The 21,125-nt window shown below is 37.8% G+C and overlaps 1 protein-coding gene across 2 annotated transcripts in view; it reads right to left on the reverse strand.

Annotated features, from left to right (window-relative positions):
- Cpne4 (copine 4) overlaps nt 1-21,125 on the reverse strand; it is a 535,814-nt gene that overhangs the window by 23,449 nt on the left and 491,240 nt on the right. For both annotated transcript variants that reach the window (XM_087186153.1, XM_004834230.3), the window contains exons 10-11: nt 17,641-17,700; nt 2,735-2,868 (exon numbers count right to left, since the gene is read on the reverse strand). In XM_087186153.1, coding sequence (XP_087042279.1) covers nt 2,735-2,868; nt 17,641-17,700 — 194 coding nt within the window. The remainder of the gene's footprint in view (nt 1-2,734; nt 2,869-17,640; nt 17,701-21,125) is intronic.

The raw sequence follows: 21,125 nt of genomic DNA on the forward strand, positions 1-21,125 counted from the left end.
AATGATGCCTTCTGTCAGTTTTATTCAAGTGTTTCTTTTTAAGCACCAACCTCACTGACTTTGATTCTAGAATAAATTAATTCCAATGCCCCAACTTGAAATTTCCTGACTCTGCCTGTCTATTGTTTATCCACCCACACAAAGGAAAAACTACAGAACCTTGTCAGTTTTCAAATGAGCAGCTTGTGTTACACATTCTTCTAGGGAGTCTTTTAAAAGAGTATCAAGGTTTTTCAATCCTTTTCTTCCTTAGCATTTGCCCATTTTAACGCTGAGCTGCTGTCTTTATACAAATATGTATATTGCTCCACTGAGCGCAGAAAGTTGATTTTCTTGGCCAGTTGGGGATGATAACTTCAGACTTGCCCTAATTCAATTTTAAAAATCATCATTTATGGTGATACTTTGTATAAGCTAAGATGTTCTATCTTATTTTTATATTGAATCTTCCTTTTTGAAGGAATACAAAATACTCCCTAGAGTTTGTCTGGTTCCAATTTTACAGGGATAAAAGTTTTATAAGACATACATGTCACTCTGACTATAGTATCTGCATTTTGCAGATGAGGCACCTAGGAAATTGAGATTCTCAACAGAGGGCATCCAATAAATGCTGCCTGATAATACATAAGTATCCAGATCACTCTATAAATCTGCTGCAGAACCACAAATGAGAGCTCTTAGCCTCACATCTTAATTTCTTGACAATTCACCTATCTTCTCTGTGGAATTCATGATTGACTGCTTTCTTCCCTGCAGATTTAGAGACAAATGCATTGACCTACTCTATTATTTATTTATTTATTTATTTATTTATTTATTTATTTATTTTTGAGATGGGATCTTGCTATAAGGTTCAGGCTGGTCTCTAATTTCTAGATTCATGTGATCCTCCTGCCTCAACTTCCGGAATAGGTAAGACTACAGGCATACACCACTATGCTAAGAAAACTTTTATCTTTAAATATGCACTTCAAGATTTAAAAGTTTGGAATCCTGAAAACATTCTCCCCTTCTTCTTATCTTTACATATGTACACGTTATTATACTAGATTGCTAACACGTATGTGTCTGTATGAGAAGGAACAGAAGGAGAAAAATTACTATTTTTATGTCTTGGGGAAGTTTGAAGGAGTTTCCAAAATAGTGGAGGTGCAATTTATCAGACTTTTTTCTCCACGGTAAAACGTTCCATGTAACATAAATTTCTTTAGGAGTCCTCCCTGTGTTGGGGCCTCAAGAAATCAGAGCTGAAACTCAAGTTATCTTCACAGTCTGTGTCTCAAGGTTAAGTATAAGAAATGTTGCTTTAGCAAGGTAATGAGAAATGACTATTGATTGCCCTGTGTGCATAAAGGAGGAGAAATGTCAATGAGAGCCTGAGTTTCGGTGCTCTTTGGTTTTCATTCCCCAATTGCCCTCATGCCCCATTTGATTTACTGGAGATGACCAGGCTGACTCCAGAGACACCAGCAGGGAGGAGAGTACTGGGCATGTCATGTCTGTTTCTCTGTACCTTTTGGCCACCAGGACATGTCATTTTCCATGGGGTGTGAGGTAGCAAAGTTTTAAGATGGTTATCACCAATTAAAAGATGAGAAAAACAGAAATCATGCTATCCTACAAAATTTCTGTGAAACCTGGAGGATAGCACTGTATTTTCTATTTTCATCTCTTACAAGGTCAATTAATTGCTGCTCATTACTAACTAGCCTTGTTTTATAATCACTCTGGGGAATCACCTGATATTTGTGTGTATTTATATTTACATTGGTTTTGCTTCAAAAACTTTTCTTCAATAAACACCTGAATTCCTTCACTTCTATGTGGAAACTGAAACAGCAGAATAAATTCACTTTAATGTAATTTATGTAAATCACTTCTTACAGAGAATTCTCTTGTTGGTAAAGGTCAATATTTACCATCAAGAAAAATAAATAATACTGATCTGTTCTTTCTTTCTCTCTCTTGTATATATATGTATATGTTATGTATATATATATGTTTATGTATATATACATATATATGTGAATATGCATATGTATGCATGCAAACACACACACACACATGCATGGCTGCATAGATGTGAACCTAGTAGATATCACTGCTAAAGTTACCAATAGTTTTTGGAACCTATGAAACACAGTCATTATGGATTTAAGCCATGGGATGAAGTAGATCTGGGTTCAAATCCTGCCTCTGGCTGTGTGACAGTGCACAAGTTACTTAACCTCCTTCTATAGTTCTGCTGCCTTTTTAAAACAGTATCTACTATATTAGGGTATATATAAGGGTTAAATGTAATAACATCCAATAAACCAATGCTTCTAAAAGTTCAAAGTGCAAACAAATACATAATCTGGGAAGCTTGTCATGATGCACAATCGAATTCTGTAGGTCTGGAATGATGCTAGTCCATGAGCAAACTTTGAGTGGCAAGGTACATACTAAGATTCAAAAAAAAACCCGAAACAAACTAAAACAGCTAGCCAGTGATCTTGCAAGTCAATGAAAAGAAGGATGATGAGAAAGACATCAGTGACTAATGTGAGGATGGCACAAGATCAGTTTCTGTAGGTGTTTGGATGAGATGTTTGGGACAAGATTTTATTCTGTTCTTTTGTGAGCTTCTGCATTAGAAGATGTTGGATTTAATTCCATACTTATGCCAAGAATCAGCCATCTAAGCCTATTTGAGACATAAAAAGGCTTCAGCTGATTAGAAATCTCTTACCTGTCATAGTCTTGGCAAATCTCCCCAACAGCCACCAAGGCCTTCAGGTACTCATTGGGTTGGTAAGGGTGGATATAATGCAGGGAACAGCTGTTTCTGGGGTCCCCATTTGAGGCAGTGAAATCTATAGCTACCTGGAAGAGAGGAACAAGTGCAATTAATGAGAATGCATGTTTTAGAGATTGTGATTAGCCATGAGACATGACCTCAGATGGAAAAAGGCAGCCCATTACAACGTGCTAGTAAGAAAAGTAACAGAAGAAATTAATTTGCTTTTTGTCAAATCAGTTATCGATTTGGTTGAGGCCATTTCTGCAGTGCTTAATGCCCCTCTCTTGAGCTCTCCATTCTCCCTATCCAAAACGGAACTTGAGACTCACATGCAGGTCAGAAAGCTCAGTCACTATTGATCCATGTCACCAGGCACCAAGAGTAAGAACAGAGCATATGACTTCCAATTTTACAATTCACTAAGAAAAGACTTCTGTGCTCCCTGGGCAGAACAATTCCATTTCTGAAGCATAGGTAAATACTTAAAACCACATTCTGTGTTGTAGATAGTCTTCATAACAAAGCCATTTTCATATTTCCACAAATGGCCAGTTGCACAGAGATATGTTGAAGTGTTTTCTGCAAGGAGTGACTCTGTTTAAGGCATTCAACTTTTGGGTTTCCATTCATGCAAGAATTCATTCTTCTACAAAAAAGCAGGTGCTTTAATATCTTGGCATCATGAGTGGGGAGTAGAAACAGAAACTTTCATCTGGCCACTAAGTGATCATTATCTTTCAAGTTCTTAAATTTTTTTGACCCCACCAACTCATATCACCCAAATAAAAGTTGACTCACCAAGCAAGCACTTAACAACAACAACAACAACAACAAAAACAACAACAATAAATGTTTAAGCCTGAGAGTGTTAAAATGAGAAGGAACTTGCTTGTGACTTCAAAGAGCAGCACTACCTAAATAAAAGTTAAGTCAGCAAAAACCTCGCAAAAACGGCTTAAGCTTTAGGAAGAGGAAGTTAAAATGAGGAATGATAGGAGAACGAAATGTTTGTGTTGCATCTTTTCTTCTGGGAACAGTATACATTCACTGGCTTTCTTCTGAGAACAGTAATACATTCACTGGCTTAGTGATGTCAGGAAGGCTCTATTTTCTCATATGACCTTGGGGATCATAAAGTAGGAAATGTTATGTGTGTTATATTTGCCAACCTCCATTATAATAAATAATTGGAATGTTCTATTGGATTTATTTAAATGGGACATTATTTCTGGAAGGATGAAGAAAAGGACGTGGGTCTTTTCTCCTTTTTTTCTCATATTGGGGATTGAACCCGGGGCCTTGTATGTGCTAGGCCAGTGTTCTACCACTGAACTACATCCCTGCCCTTTTCCCTTTTCACATTTTGAAACAAGACCTCGTTAAGTTGCCCAGGCTGGCCTCAAATTTGTGAGCTTCTGTCTGAGCCTTGGGGCAGTGAGACTTGTTGGTGCTCTTAAAAAGTAAAACCAACAGGAAGACATTTTACCTGTGTCCAATATGGGAGCCTTGCGATCAAGTCAAAGTGACAGAAAAAAAGAGCAATAGGTTATACGTAATTCACATATAGATTTGTTCTTTTCTTTCATGAAGTCATTTTTTTCATCACCAATTTCTTTTTCCTTTTCTTCCTCACTCCCCTGAAGAGTAGGGTTTAAAATTAATTGGTAGGACTTAAGCTCTGTTTTCAGATCGCCCAGATGTTTTACACAAGGGATACTGAGTGATGAACTGCAAGCACTAACAATATGTTAAAAGAAAGGTCCTGGGAAGGAAAACTGCAGGACCTCCCTGACTCAGGGATGCCTGACTGTGCATAACAAAACAAAAGAGGAGCAAAACTCTTCTCTGTGCCAGGCCCTGTGCTAACAGCTTTGCAGGTATTATGCTTTCATTTTCATGAAGCTTCCACCAGGTAAATGCTATTCTTTTTTGTTCATGGCAACAGTGGTGCCCAAAGGTGATGAGTTCACACAAGTAATATGGGTAGATCTGGGTTTAAATCCAAAAGTTATGGCTCCAAAGACTATCTCTCATTATCACACCACATTATACATCGAAAAGAATGTGCAAGTTTGTAGCCAGTGTAACAAGACTTCTCATGAGCACAACAATTCCCATAAAATAATGATTCGGCTTAGAGGTAGGGAGACCAGCTAGGAGGCAACTATAATAATTTAGGAAAGAATGATCTTGAATGAACAGTTCTTTGAGACTAAAATGGCTATAAAATTCAGAGAAATGCAATCAATGTGTGGGTGTGTGTACGCATGACAGTGGAAAGATATGTTACTGAGGATGATTAGAGGTGACTTAGAGAGCAACTAAATACAGTCTTCTGAGATGGGCTTTATCCTGAAGGCCACAGCCAATTCACTGGAAAAAGAAAGGAAGACAATAGGTGGATATCCTTTTAATCAAAGACTGCGATGAAAAGCTAGTAATGCGGAGGAACCTACATGTATTTTGTGCTCAAGAAGGACATATAAAGTACCCTGGCATCTACTCATAAGGATCTGACCAGACAGAGGTCAAAATACACACAAATAATTGCAGGAAAACGTCTCTACGCAGTAAACTCAAGAGAGATAGAGTTTGAAGAGATCATACTCTGGGGGCCTCCTGGGTTTACTCCTAAGTCCAAAACACAGATGCTCCACCCTCAGTCTTTTTCTCCTGATGAGACACACACAGGGACAATGGCGCCTCACGCTTACACATGGGACTTGGAAGGTAAAGTAGTGCTGGGAAAACCTGGTATAAAGTTGCCCCCTTCTCTCACTGAAGAAAGTATTTTAAAACACTAGGAAATTCTGGAGAGTACGAAGAGGTTGCATAGATATTACCTTGGTTCTACTCTAATTTATCTAATAAAATAAATCACTGGTAAATAGAAATATTTTATTATTATTTTTATTGCAATGATGCAGATCCAAAGGAGTGCCTCATACATGGTAGGCAAGCTCTCTATCATTGAGCTCGAACCCCAAATCCAATATTTAATTACTAATAATGACTGTCTGTGACTCACCTCACTCTATGATGCCGTTAATCATGGATCACCACAGAAGATATCATACCTGTGCTTTTTAAAATCTATTCCATGTGCTAGTTACCTGACTGAGACTCCTTAAGTGTCAAATGTGTTGTGTGATCACAAAGGCTGCTATCTTGATATAAAACTAGAGAATGAAATCAGGTAATGAAGATGGGGGGGATATCCATAAAGAAAAATGGCAATTAAAGAAACATAACTGAGCCTCTTATTCTGCCTAGCCATGGGCAAGATCCGCTAAGCCTGCAGCCACCAAGTGGCAGCACCTGAGCCCAGGTGATCACCTGGATGTGTATGTCATGATATCCAGAGAGGTGTGTCTCATGTCTGGATGATCACAGATTTTGGCCAAAATATATTTTTAAATATTTTAAAAACATATCACAGAACTAGGACTGGGGTGTACCTTAGGTGTAAACCCAAGAAGGCACTCATTCTTAACCGACCCTAAATCTGCACGATCCTGAGAGTGAAGCCTCCTTAAAATTTCCATTCCAAGTTCCTCTTTTGCCTTTTCCTCATCCTGGCCTATTATATCAGTTTATTTCTAACAATTCTTCATCATCAGGCTTAGAGGAATTTATTTTCAACAAGCTTGGGTGAGGCAAAGATGACAATGATCAAGGAATTGAGAAGGGGCTTGTGATTGAAGATATTAAGTGTAGAGAATGAATAGGATTTGGTGACATTTAATGTACAACTGAATGTCAATTAGGGAAAAGGAGCAATCATTCCTTGGGGAATAGAAGACAATGCTACATCTTGAGGGTAACAGAACAAGGTGAAGGCTGGGGTTAATATTGGGCTGCCTGAGCATAGTGGTGCTGCATAGACAGATAAACTTGGTTGTGAAAAAAGTAGAAATTTTACTTTTTTCCTGCAGAAGGACCTCTAGGGTTTGTGTTTCCCCACCCATGGGAGTGATCCCTTTGTCCACAACAACCAGAGAGGCTGTTCCAGCTCAGGACAGTCTGATATAGGCATGGGGGAGGGTATAAACTTCAAAAGTTAACTGTTGAAAGAGAAATAAATTAGTGATCCCTACCACTTAGCCTTTTCTGTAGTTATGATGGTTCATAAAATTTTTCCCCCATGACTAGATAGTAATGGACAGTCTTAAGTACATGTCAGCTAAAAAGGTTTTTTCCTAGGAAGTGATGGTTTCTAAAGTCTCCATCACAAAGTTGGAGATAAAATGTCTATCTTCAAGAGGTGGCCTTGCACCAGGAATTCTCTGTGCTCTTTAAAGTTAGCATTAGTGGAAAAAGAACAGAGTGAAAGGTTACACTTATTTTAGAAGCAATAGGGAGGCAGGGAATGATGGGATAAAGTCAAGAAATAAGAGCAAGAAAATGACTGAAAAATGCCAGTTTGTGGAGGTGGCTACAGATGCCTGGGTTCTGTGAACTTGCAGAAACACCACGTTTTCATTTTCTGATATGAAGCATTTTTGAAAACCTGTGGTTCTGGTATGTGCTCCAATATTCTCAGCAAGCAGCCTAAGAATAGGCATCCATTGCTTTTTGCTTCTGCCCAGGAGGCCGTTCTCATTATTGAGTGGAACTGTAGAGCAGCTTTGCAAAACTTTGTAAAGTAAGAATGCAAAATGCTCCCTCAATGCCACCAAGTCCCCAGTGCCTGGCATTATTTCTGGGAAAAGTCTGAAAGTGCATGACGAATATCTTTCTTTGTCATTTTTTAACTTCACATATGAAACAACCCTACTGTTCAGATCCTTTCCCTTTATGAGGTTTTTGGGAACCTTTTTAATGTTTTCTAAGGGAAGCCTCTATAAGCAACCTTCATTAGTTGCTGTATCTCTCTTATTATCTGTAGTCAGACATTTATGATATCACATTCTGGAGCAGCTTTTTAAAAAGATTTGTGCACAATTTGGACTTATAAAATGTGCTTTGTAGATGGACATATTGTTTACTCTAGACCATTTCTTAAATGATAGGCTAAATTCTTATTCTTCTCTATTTCCAAAAATTTTCATAAACAGGCTGTGAAACAAGAACATAAGAAAGGACTACTGAGCTCACATAGTTCATATCCTGGAAATGGCAAAGCATTTGTCTCTCTATACATTGTATCCTGGCTTTGCCTAGAAGTTCAGCAAGCAGTGCTCACTCTTATTTCTTAGAGTCTATGTGTTTAATCTAGGATATAAAATAACGATTTAAAAACTTAAACTGGGTCCCATCTGGCACTAACACTCACCTGAACCCCACAGGAGAGGCAGGAGGACCTGGGAACTATATGTCCCTCCCCTAGCTGACATTAATACACATTTATGCCCCACACCAGAGCCAGGAGGAACAGAGAGCCATGCATCTTGTCCTCAGTTGATGATGCTGCCCAGTGCCAGGAGGACCCAGGAGCTGCATGCCCCATATCTAGTCCCTGGGTTCTCCACAGCACAGGGCAACAGAGTTAACAATCAGTAGACAACCTGATCTAAGAAGAGACCAACACTCAGGAGGAGAATTTTGCTTCAGGAATGAAGTGATACCCTTCCACGGAGACTGTGTGAGAGACAGCCTTGGAAGATAGGTTTGGAGAGGGTAAGAGCTAAATAGAGATCTCCTAGGATCCTCTGAGAGGCCAAGGCTCAGACCAGGAAGATCACAAGGGCTGTATTCAGTTGTGGAAGGCCAGGCTCAGTGGGAGTAAGCAGGCTGTCAGAGGGGCCAGTATGGAAGAAGGCATCTAGTCTACTGATATGTTTGAGCTCTGACACTGCTGCATACATCCAGTAGAAATCAGTAGTCTGAATTACTATGGGTCAGTCTTATAAGGGTGGTCTAATAGTCTTTACTAAAATCATCCCCAAAGAATAGAGTACCAGGCCAAAAAATTTGCAAACCCTTGAACATCAACAACAACAAACAAAACAAAACAAAAAAATCAAGAAAAAAGAAACATGAAAAATCAAGACAACAAAATGCCTCCCCAAACTCCCAACTCCCCAAAAACTGGTATGAGGGCATTGAAAGAGAGGGAATCATAAATTACACAGCAGGTAGGTCTGTAGGGGTATCAAAGAGGTAAAACAGTTCAATAAGATGTTTAGTGAGTTGAAAGAAGATATAATTAATCAGATAATGACCCTAATGACACAAATGATTATCAAAAAGAAAGTAATAAACAGTTAGTGAAGCTAAAGAAAGAGAAACAGAACATGAATGCCCAGCATAGAAGAGAATGATAATCCATAAGAAAGTTCCAACAAAAATCCAGGAAATTAGAAGAATAATTGAAAGTATGGGAAACAGAAGTGACTAATGTGAAGACTATAGGGCAGGTTTGTGGTCAGTGATAAATTAATGAGCAATACCATGAAAACAAGAGAACATGAAAAATGGATTCAACAGCTCCTAGAAGACTCAAAGAGGACTAATATAAGAGTAATTGAATTTAGTGAAAAATCAGAAGACAGCAAAAAGCATAAAAAATTGGTTTACACAAGTAATAGCAGAAAACTTTCCAGGCATAGAATAAGAATTTAACATACAGACAAGTGAAGCATATAGCACCCTAAAAAGTTATGATCAGAAAAAAATGTCCCAAAACAAAAAGCATCCCATGCCACATAATGATGAAAATACTAGAAATAAAACAGAGGAACAAAATTGTAAAGGCTGCTAGAAAAAAACCCAATGAATCACCTATAAAAGTAAACCCATCAGAAGTATAAGAGATTTCTCAACATAAACCTTACTGGCAAGGAGACAATGGCAGGAAGTACTTCAAGCTTTTAAAGAAAACAACTTCCAATCCAGACTGTTATATCCTGCAAAATTATCTTTCAGAATTGATGGAAAAATAAGATATTTCCACGATAACAAAAATTTAAAGAAATTTATGACCACCAAACCAACACTCCAAATAATTCTCAAGGATGTCCTAGAAGCTAACAATGCCAAAAAGCCCAATAGAATGAACACATCAGGTAGGGATAAAAATTAAGTAGAAGGGAAAGAAAGAAAAACAGCAACAAGAAATTAATACAATGACAGAAATAAGTCAATACTTATCAATTATAACTATCAATGTAAATAGACTCAACTCACCAATCAAAAAACACAGATTAGCAAAATGGATCAAGAAACAAAATCCAATTGTATGCTATGTACAAAAAACACATTAAACACAAAAAGAAATCCATAGACTAAAAATCAAAGGATTAAAAACAACATTCCATGAAATTAGAACACAAAAAACAAGCAGGAATAGCTATTCTATTTTCAGATAAATTGGATTTCAACCTAAAGGTCAAAAAAGACAAGAAGAACATTGCATATTGGTTAACAGAATTGTTCAATAGGAAGAGATAACAATTATAAACATATATGCACCAAATCATGGTGTACCCAACTTCATAAAATAAACTCTAATGGTCATAAAAGATTAAATAAACATAAAACAATTATAGTGAGGGATCCCAGTGCCCTACTATCACAACTAGATAAGCTAAACAAAAATCAACCAAAAAGTATCAAAGTTGAACTAAACCTTCAAACAAATGGACTTACTAGATATATACACAGTGTTCCACCTAACAGCAACAGAATACACATTCTTTTCAGCCATACCTGGGACTTTTCCAAAGTAGACCACATACCAGCTAATAAAGCGTGCCTAAGCAAATTCAAAAGAATCAAAATTTTACCATGCAAATTATCAGATCATAGTGTAATGAAACTAGAAATTGATAGCAAAAGAAACCACAGAACTATGCAAACATATGCAAATTAAACAACACATTCTTGAATAATCAATGAGTCACAAAGGATTAAGGAGGAAATAAGACAGGACCTAGAAATAAATGATAATGCAAGTACAACATACCAGAAGTTATGGGACATAATGAAAATGGTCCTATGAGGGAAGTTTAGAATGGTGAATGCCCACATCAGAAAAATAGAATGAGTCTACATAAATAACCTAATGATGCATCTCAAGGTTTTAGAAAAACAAGAACAATCCAAACCCAGAGTTTGTACAAGCAAGTAATTACACACATCAGAAATTGATGAAATGGAGGCTAAAAGAACAACACAAAGAATCAATGAATTGAGAGTTTGTTCTTTGAAAGAATAAACAAATAGACAAACCCTTAGCCAATCTTACCACAAAAAGAAAGAAAAGACACAAATTAATGCAATTAGAAATAAAAAAGGTAAAATCACAATGGACACTGCTGAAATCCAGAAAAGTATTAGCAACTACCTCACAAACATATATGCTAAACACTTGGAGAACTCAGAAGAAATGGAGCGATTCCTTGAGATATATATATATCCAAAACTGAACCAAGAAGACTTAAAAATCTTCAAACTTCCAGTAACAGGCAAATAAAATTGAAACAGTAATAAAAAATACCAACTAAGAAAAGCTCAGGGCTTTATGGGTTCACAGCTGAATTCTACAAGAACCTCAGGGAACATCCAACATCAACATTCCTCAAACTTTAATGGAATTGGGAAGAAAGTACTTCCAAAATCATTCTTGAAGGCCAGCATTATCCTGATCCCAATACCAGAAAAGGATCCAGCCACAAAAGAGAATTATAGACCAGTTTCTTTAATGAATATGGATGCAAAAATCCTTAACAAGATACTGGCAAACAGAATGAAAGAAGTCATCAAAAAGATCACACAGCATGACCAAATTGGCTTCATTTCAGGGATGCAAGGATGGTTCAACACACACACAAGTTAATAAATGTAATATATCACAAAAACAGAAGCAAGGAACAAAATCACATGATCATTTCAACTGATGCAGAAAAAGCCTGTGACATAATCTAACATCCATTCATGATTTTAAAAAACTGAAGAAAATAGGTATAGATGGACCTTATGTCAATCTGATAAAAGCCATTTATGACCAACCTACTGCCAACATCATGTTAATGGGGAAACACTGAAAGCCTTCCATCTAAAACCAGGAAGGAGACAAGGATGTTTATTATCACCATTCCTGTTCAAAATAGTCCTCAAAACCTTAGCCAGAGTAATCAGACAAGAGAAAGCAATAAAAGGGATATGTATAGGAAAGGACAAAGGCAAAATATCCTTATTAGCAAATGTCATGATCCTTTAGTTACAAGATCCCCCAAAACTCTACCAAAGACTCTTAAAATTGCAAAGCAAATTCAGTAGTGTAGCAGGATACAAAAATAAAAACACAAAAATGAACAACATTCCTATACACTAATAATGAACTCACTGAAAAAACAGTTAGGAAAATAATACCATTCACAATAGCATAAAAATTAAATACTTAGGTTTTAACCTAACTAAGTGAAAAGCCTCTAAGGAAAATCAAGGAGGACATCAAAAAATGGAAAGATATCCCATGTTTCTGGATAGGCAGAAACAACATAAATAAAATTGCTATACTTCAAAATTGATTTATAAATTTAATGCAATCCCATCAAAATACCAATGTCATTTGTCAGAACTATAGAAAACAATCCTAAAATTTATATGGAATCAGAAAAGATCCAGAATACCAAAAGCAATTCTGGGTAACAAAAGCAAAGCAGGTAGCATCACAGTCACAGACAAAGTTATAGTACAAAGCTACAGTGATTAAAATAGCATGGTACCAGCACACAAACAGGCATGTGGATCAATAGAACAGAGCAGAAGAAGTAGAAACAACCCCAGACATAGACTTCTATTTAATCTTTTATAAAAGGGCCAAAAACATACACTGGAGAAAAGAGAGCCTCTTTAATAAATAGTGGTGGGAAAACTGGATATCCACATGCAGGAGATTGAGGCTAGACCCACATATCTCACCAAAATGGATCAAAGCTATAAATGTTAAAACAGAAACACTTAATCTGTTAGAAGATAAAACAAGTACTACTCTTGAAGACATAGGAGTTTAACAGAACCCTAATGGCACAAAAAATAATAACAAGAATCCACAAATGGAATCATACCAAATTAAAACGCTTCTCCACAGCAAAGGAAACAACCAACAAAGTGAAGAGACAACTATAAAATGGGAAATATTTTTTTGCCAGCTATTCCACAAACAAAGGACTAACATCAAGAATAAATAAAGAATTAAAAATATTAGATCTCCCAAAATAAAAGAAAGATAAACTTGAGGTATTTGTAGGAACATGGATACAACTTGAGAACATAATGTTAAGTGAAATAATTCAGACACACTAGCTCAAACATCACATGGTTTCTCTTGTATGAGAAACACTGATGGGGGGGAATGGGGGGAGCAAAATAGAAGAGAGATTAAATAGGAAGTTGGAAGAAGTTCAAATACTTTCCCAAATTATATATTGCATTGTTTCAAAACTATTTCAATAAATGTGCTAATTTGTATCATTTATACTACTAGTTTATCTTAGTTCATTGAAAGTTTTGAGTTATTAGATGTTGCTTCTTTTTTGCAAGAATCTTTTTGATTTATGCTCTAGAGTTCTTATGTCTCAAGGATTCATATGAGGTATGGAGATTGTCCTAAAGGATGCCTTTGACTTCCCAAAAAATTCTATGCAAAATTGGATGTATGTAATTTCCAGTGAGAGGATAATGATCATATATCAGATTCTCAAGTGTTCAAAAAACACTTTACCAAAAAGAGTAAGAATCATTGACCAGGGCTCTTTTTAGCATCTTTTATCTCTTTCCCTCCACTGGGGCTTGTCCTCTGCATTTGGTCAGATTTTAGCCTAAAACTTTCCTTCATTTAATCCTCAAATATCCATCCTCCTGTCCCTCTGGTCTTTCCTTTGCTGTGAGTCTTCTTGAATGCATAATTATACCTACTGTGTTCACTTTTTTACCTTCAGTTTACACACTATCTCCAGGGTCTCACTTATCTCATTCTGCTGAAATAGTTTTTTTAAAAAGATGATATATGCCTACTCATCACAGAAGCCAGTTGTTGTATGGCATTGCATTCTCTGGCTTCTCTGGCATATACGATCATTGCTCTGACCTTGTAACTTTTCCCTCCTGGGCGTTTGAGTTTCTGCCTCCTCTTAGACTTTCTGCTCCTCTAGTATCTATTTTCTTACTGCTTCCCCTGCTACCAACTAGAGTTCCTCTTCGATGTCTTGTCCTCAGGTCCCTTGCTTTTCTGTATTCTTCTCTTTGGTCATCTCATGTACACTCATATACTTACAGGTCCACATTTTTCTTGAAACTTTGGTTCATATTTACAAGTGCCATCTCCACTGGATTACCTGAAAGCATTTCTAATATGTCCAGTATGAAATTCATTCTTTTGCAGGAAGTGTTCTTGACTTGTATATTTCCATGACCAGACCGCCATGTTCTGTTTGTCAGACACAAAATCTCCGAGTTTTCATGGACTCATGCTGCTCATTTGCTTTCAGTCTCTTCATTGTTCCATAGTCTGGGGCACCAATGAGTGCCTCTCCTAGGTCTTTCTAAATACTTCTATGGCAACACACTAGCCTAGCCCCTTTTCACCTATCACTAGACCTGTTGGATTGGGCTTTAATTTCTTTTTGTTTCATCTTTCTTACTACTTAAATCATCATCAATGCCTTTTGTCAAATACTACCAGATTTACTAAAGCATGTGCCTAAAGCATGCCAGTTTATGACATTTTGAACATTCCATTATCTACCAAATTACCTCAAAATCAAACCCTCTCAGGTTCTGATTGCAAAATGCTTCTGTAACACTTCCCTAAATACACCCTATTTATTTATATTAACAGAAGTGAAATACTTATTACTAGAATATATGGATGCATGAACACAAGTTTATTGGAGATGTTTTATAAATAAAACCCCAGTATCCTCTTTAGTCATCCAATTTGTTCATTTCCTTAGAAGTTATCTTCCCTTGAAAGTTTAGAATTCAATTGATTATAATTCATCAAAAGTAATTTGAGCAGCCTGGTGTCCGAAGAGAAACTCTTAGGTTGAACTGGAAGCATCAGGATCCATAAAAGTGATTTTTTCCTAGCCCTGTGACTGTGTTGGTGACAGTTTCTACAAGAAATAAAGACCTCACTCAAAAGAGGTCACCGAAGAGAGTTTAACAAAAGGACAATTCACAAATGTGCTAGACATGTTAAGGGAAGCCAGACTAAAAGGGTAGGAAGGAGCAGTTAGTAAAACTCTGCAAGAGGACGATCTGCAGGACAGAGTACCTGGTGGGAACTATGACCTTCTGTGGAAAAGCAAAGTTGCTGCCAAACACTACCCTGGAAGGCTGAAAGCTGGGAGAATAAATACTTCAAATTCTCTCACTTCCTGCTTGACTTCTAATGGATGCCTCTCACTGGTCAAACCCAACCAAAAACAGAGAGCATGAGCCTGAGTAATGCCTCCAAAGCGGTTAGTTCCTAGAGCACAGAGGGGAGAGGGGAGGAAGAGGAGTGGATCTGGAGGAGGAAATGCAGAGCATCAGAACTTTGTCACCTCTGGCTCCCGAAGGTCCTTCCTCAAGGAGACACAAAGTTTGTGTTGGCTAAAGCTACTGGGCTGGCTCAGGAGCCATGGGTGATACTATATACTAATGGGAGGCTCATCCCTATAAGGCTTAGGGGTTTCAATTGCTGCAGTAAAACTCCTCCATCAACTCTCATGCCCTCTGCCTATCTCCATGCCAGGAAGCCTGTTCCTCCTCACTTCTCATCTCTCCTCATTTCTCTTTCATGTTGCAAAATGGTTTCAACAAAATTACTTAGCAGAAAATAAACACTCCAAGACCAAATTAAATAATATCGTAATTTTTATTAACTATTTTCATTATAACTTATAATTTACATTAGATTTTACTGCTTGGGCAATAAGAAATTTATGATGAGGTAGCTGGCTTAATTTTGAAGGAAAATGACATCGAAGCGACTATTATGTTTTCTTTAATAAAACACTCAAAATAGAACACCTAGCAATCCCCCTCTGAGCCTGCAACCTGAAATCCTACAGGAGGAAGGGCATTGTGGCAAGGAGTATTGATGGTCTATCCCTTTCTCTTCCACATTTATGGGCACAGTACATTCTCCTGTTTCTCATTCTTTATTTCACTGTTCTCCCCCCCCCCCCACTCCTCACAGGTCCATCAGCTGGCAGAGCAGGGGATGAGAGGCTGGGAATGGGGGACTGCTGGTGACAAACACTGAGGTGCTACTTTCCCAAGTGGAGAAGGTCAGCAAAGTGAGAAAGAAAAGAACCAAGGAGGGCCAATCTTCCTGTGTCAGGTAGGCCATGGGGATATCTAAGAGTCAGGAAGTAGAACTGGGAACACTTTGGGGTTAAGCTTCTGTTTTTGTTGGGGCTGATTATTTGCAGTCCAAATCTAAGGGCAAAGCAAGCCCTTGAAGGTTGAATAAAGAGGTATTCAAGAGCACGGGATTTACGGAATCTAAAACAAACTGAAATCAATACAGCTTTGCCTAGAAAACCTATAAATAGTTTTCTGAAATCACTCCTTTGCCTAACATCTTGGGAAACTATTTGCAGTAGCTCTCCTTTATGACATTGCTTGCTTCCCTGCTTTCATTTGTATAGAACCAGGACAGCAATGAGCCCACAGGACAGCTGGTGTTAAGTGCGTGTGCTCACAGTAAAAGTGTTCGCTACCCTCTATATGTGCTATCATGAATGTAAGAGGGCTGGGTGGCTATATCATTAAAGACTGATAGGCTTCAAAGAAGTGACCAAATGATTAGCTCCTATAAGAATTCAAAGGTAAAGAAGTAATATCCTGAGTTCAGGCAGAATATAGGTAGGTTTTTCTGAGATTAGAGAACAATCCTCTGGCAAAGGAGACATGACTATCAAGCAATCACTTGTCTCATCCTCTCAGGACTCACCCATTTAGTGCTTTAGGCACCACTATCCTTGGTCCCAGTAATACATTTTGTTGGGTACAAAACATAAAATCCATTTTCCTTGCTTTCTTCACATGATTGAGCTAGTCTAGGGAACTAAAGAGGGCTTAGCTTCATGAGCTCCAGTCTGTAAAATGAGAAATATGCACTGTACACACTGTATCTCTCTTATTTACATCCGTGTTGCTTTCCCATGGGTTTGGGTTTCAGCACATTTCTCCTTTGCCATCTGGGTATTTTCTTTCTGGAGGTTTCATCTGCCCAAACCTAGGAATATTCTTAATTTTAAGCCAAGGAAGGCAAGCTGTTCCAGGGCACATGGACTCACAAGCTTGACGTGCCAGGTACTTCAAAAAGCGTGATAGCATCCACCCAAACACACATAAGGAGTATACATATTACATATTGGAGATGAGCTTCAGGGCACCTGCTGAAATTAGACACTCACTCTACTTCTCAGCCTTATTTTAACCTGGTTCTCCAATCTTTGGAATTCACCTTTTCATTGCCTTGTAAAATGATTAGATGGTTTAACCTTGTTATGACATTTGTGCTTGTGTTCTGGTCACAAGAACACAGCCAAAGCAGCTGGCTTAGCTCAGAGGAACTTTCTACAATAGCTCACTTCCTACCTATTCTTCCCACCAAGTGATGGAATTTGACTTCATGCCCCACAGTTACTGAAGGAACTAGAAGTATTCCAAGGATTCCCCAAACCACTTGAGGTTGAATGGCATGTATTTTCTGATGTGATGCTGAGAACCACACTCACTGCAGAAAGTAAGAGAATAAACTCATTTTAAACACATGACTCCAGACAGTATTTCAGCAATGAGACTTGGTCAAAGCTGAGCCAGAGTTTTAACAGACTTGCATCTTCAGGTCCCCAAACCTATCACCCCTCATCCCTTACTCACTGAAAAAGAACAAACATGGAACAACTTACTGTAAACTGGATTTGACAGCCACCCATGATATAGTCCAAGAAGGAATGCATCTTGTGGATCTGCATTGGAGAATAGGAAACTGAGTTAATAACAGTACACTCTGCTTCTTTACAGGTCAAAGGCCTAAACTTGGCAGATAGGCTGCTAAATCAGAGGAAAGGGCAGGAAAAGACCTGTGGGAAAAAATGGGCCAGGTGATTTTGTTCCATTATAAGAGAGAAATAAAGCAATGTCAGTCATTACCAATAGGTCTGTAAAGTCTGCAAATACCTATCTCATGCTTCACTTTCTTTTGGTTTACACATGATTCTAATCAACTTCCATCTCTGGGATGACTACAGTGTCCAGGGTCACTACTGTTACAGATAATAATATCTCATTCTTTTTTTTTTTTGTATTAAATTCTTTTATTGGTACATTGTAGGTATACAACACAATTACACTTCTCATTGGGAATTGTACCTTTATATAACACATCTTGGTTCTCATTTTTTCCCCATTCCTAGCCCTCCCTTCACGCCCTCCACCCTTCCCTATTTACAAAGACTTTGTTTCCATTTTTCCATTTTCTCATATTAATCCCATTCCCTTCTTTCCTTTCCCCTGACCCTCCTACTACCCCTACCCCTTTGGAACTTTTCTTCCTATTTTACATTATCGATTATTCATTCTAATCATTGGTACATTTTAGGTATACAATATAATGACATTCATCATTGGAAATTTGCACCTTTACATAGTCTCTCTTGGTTCTTATTTTTCACCCTTGCCCAGCCCTCCCTTCAACCCCTCCAGTCCTCCCGATTTACAAAGATTTTGTTCCTATTTTTCTATTTTCTCATATTAATCCCATTCCCTTCTATCCTTTCCCCTAGTCCTCCCACTTCCTTCCCCTTTGCCCCTTTTCTTCCTATTTCACATTACCTATAATACATTTAGTCCTTATGTACAAATTCAGTTTCTCACACCAGAGAAACTATTTGGTATTTATACATGTGTGTCCTATTTATTTCACTTAAGAGTATCACCTCAATGTGCATCCACTTAGCTATAAATGACTCTAATTTCTCATTTTTTATGGCTGAGTAGGACTCCATTTGATAAAAAACCCCACATTTTCTTTATCCAGTCTCCAGTTGATGGGCATTTGGGCTATTTCCAAGTTTAGCAATTACAAACTGCGCTGCTATGAACATGGGTGCACATATATCACTGTGGTATGATTCTTTTAATTCTTTGGGGAAGATCCCCAGCAGTGGAATAGCGGGGTCAAATGGGACTTCCAGTCCTAGCTCTTTGAGGTATCTCCATACTGATTTCCACAGTGTTTGCACCAGTCTACACTCCCACCAGAAGTGAAGCAGGGTTCCTCTTTCCCCACAGCCAGGCCAGCATTTGTTACTGGTTGATTTCATGATAGCAGCCATTCTTTCTGGAGTGAAGTGGAATCTCAGCGTTGCTTTCATTTACATCTCTCGAATAACAAGTGACGTTGAACATTTTTTCATGTATTTATTTGCTATTTCTACTTCTTTGTCTGAGAAATGTCTGTTCATTTCAGATGCCCATTTTTGGATTGGGTCTTTCAATTTGGGAGGTCTGATCTTTTTAAGTTCTTTATAGATTCGAGATAGTAGACCTTTGTCTGAGGAAGAGCAGGTGAAGATTTTTTCCCACATTGTGGGTTGTCTCTTCACACTGCTGGTGGTTTCTCTTGCTGTGCAGAAGCTTTTTAATAAGAAGAGATCCCATTTGTTGATTGTTTGTGCTAGTTCACGGGCAACTGAGGTTTTGTTCATAAAATCTTTTCCTACACCAATGTCTTCAAGGGTTCTACCTAACCTCTGTTCCAACTGGTTCAGAGTTTCTATTTTAATATTTACATCTTTAATCCATTTTGATTTTAGTTTAGTGCATGGTGAGAGATATAGGTCTACTTTTAATCTTTGGCAAGTTGAAGCCCAATTTTTCCAGCACCATTTATTAAAGAGGCTATCTTTCCTCCAGTGAGGGTGTTTGGCTCCTTTATCGAAGATGAGATGGCTGAGTGTGTCTGGCGTTGTTTCTGCATCTTCTAATCTGTTCCACTGGTCCTCAAGTCTGTTTCTTTGCCAGTACCATGCTGTTTTTATCACAGTAGTTTTGTAGTAGAGTTTCAGGTTGGGGATTGTGATACCCCCTGCCATGTCTCTGCTACCTAGAATTGCTTTTGCTATTCTGGGTCTCTTCTTGCTCCAAATGAATTTTTGGATTGTTTTCTCGAGGTCTATGAAGTATGCTGCTGGGATCTCAACTGGAATTGCATTAAATCTATATAGCAGTTTTGGAAGTAAGGCCATTTTCACTCTATTAATCCTTCCTACCCAGGAGCAGGGAATGTCTGCCCATTTTCTGATATCATCTTCAATCTCTCTTTTTAGAGTGGCATAGTTTTCAGAGAAGAGGTCTTTGATTTCTTTCGTTAGGATGATACCTAGGTATTTCAGTTTTTTGGATGCTATTGTGAAAGGAATTATTTGCCCTATGTCTCTCTCAGTGAGTCTGTAATTGGTGTAGAGGAAAGCTATTGATTTTTGTGTGTTGACTTTGTAACCAGATACTTGACTGAATTTGGTGATTAAGGCTAGAAGACTTTTGGTGGAGTTCTTGGGGTCTTCTATATAGAGTATCATGTCATCTGCAAATAATGAAAATTTGACTTCTTCATTACCTATCTTTATTCCTTTTATTTCTTTCTGTTGTCTAATTGCTGTGGCTAATGTTTCCAGAACTATATTGAACAAGAGTGGTGATAGTGGACATCCTTGTCTTTTTCCTGAGTTGAGTGTGAAGGATTTCAGTTTTTGACCATTTAGTATGATATTGGCTGTTGGGTTTTCATAGATGGCTTCTATCAGTTTGAGGTAGAGACCATCTATTCTAATTTTTTGTAGGGTTTTTCTCATAAATGCATGTTGGATTTTGTCAAATGCTTTTTCTGCATCTATGGAGATAATCATATGGTTTTTGTCCTTGGCTCTATTGATATAGTGTATTACATTGATTGATTTTCATATATTGAACCATCCCTGCATGCCTGGGATGAATCCCACTTGGTCAGGGTGCATGATCTTCTTGATGATCTTCTGCATTCTGTTTTCCAGTATCTTATTAAAGATTTTTGCATCTATGTTCATTAATGAGATTGGCCTATAGTTCTCTTTTTCGGTTGGGTCTTTCTCTGCTTTGGGGATCAAGGTGATGCTTGCTTCCAGGAATGAATTTGGGAGTATTGCTTCCCTTTCAATTTCACTGAAGAGTTTAAACAGTAGTGGCAGCAGCTCCTCTCTAAATGTCTTGTAGAATTCAGCAGTGAAGTCATCAAGGCCTGGGCTTTTCTTAGTTGATGTTTGTAATTACATTTTCAATTTCATTGGTTGATATTGGGTTGTTCAGAATTTTTAGGTCTTCTTCGTTCAACTTTGGTAATTCATATGTATCTAGG

Source organism: Heterocephalus glaber, unplaced genomic scaffold, assembly GCF_053883595.1.
Source record: "Heterocephalus glaber isolate CG9 unplaced genomic scaffold, H.glaber_assembly_v1.0 deba00001504, whole genome shotgun sequence".
Taxonomy (NCBI): domain Eukaryota; kingdom Metazoa; phylum Chordata; class Mammalia; order Rodentia; family Bathyergidae; genus Heterocephalus; species Heterocephalus glaber.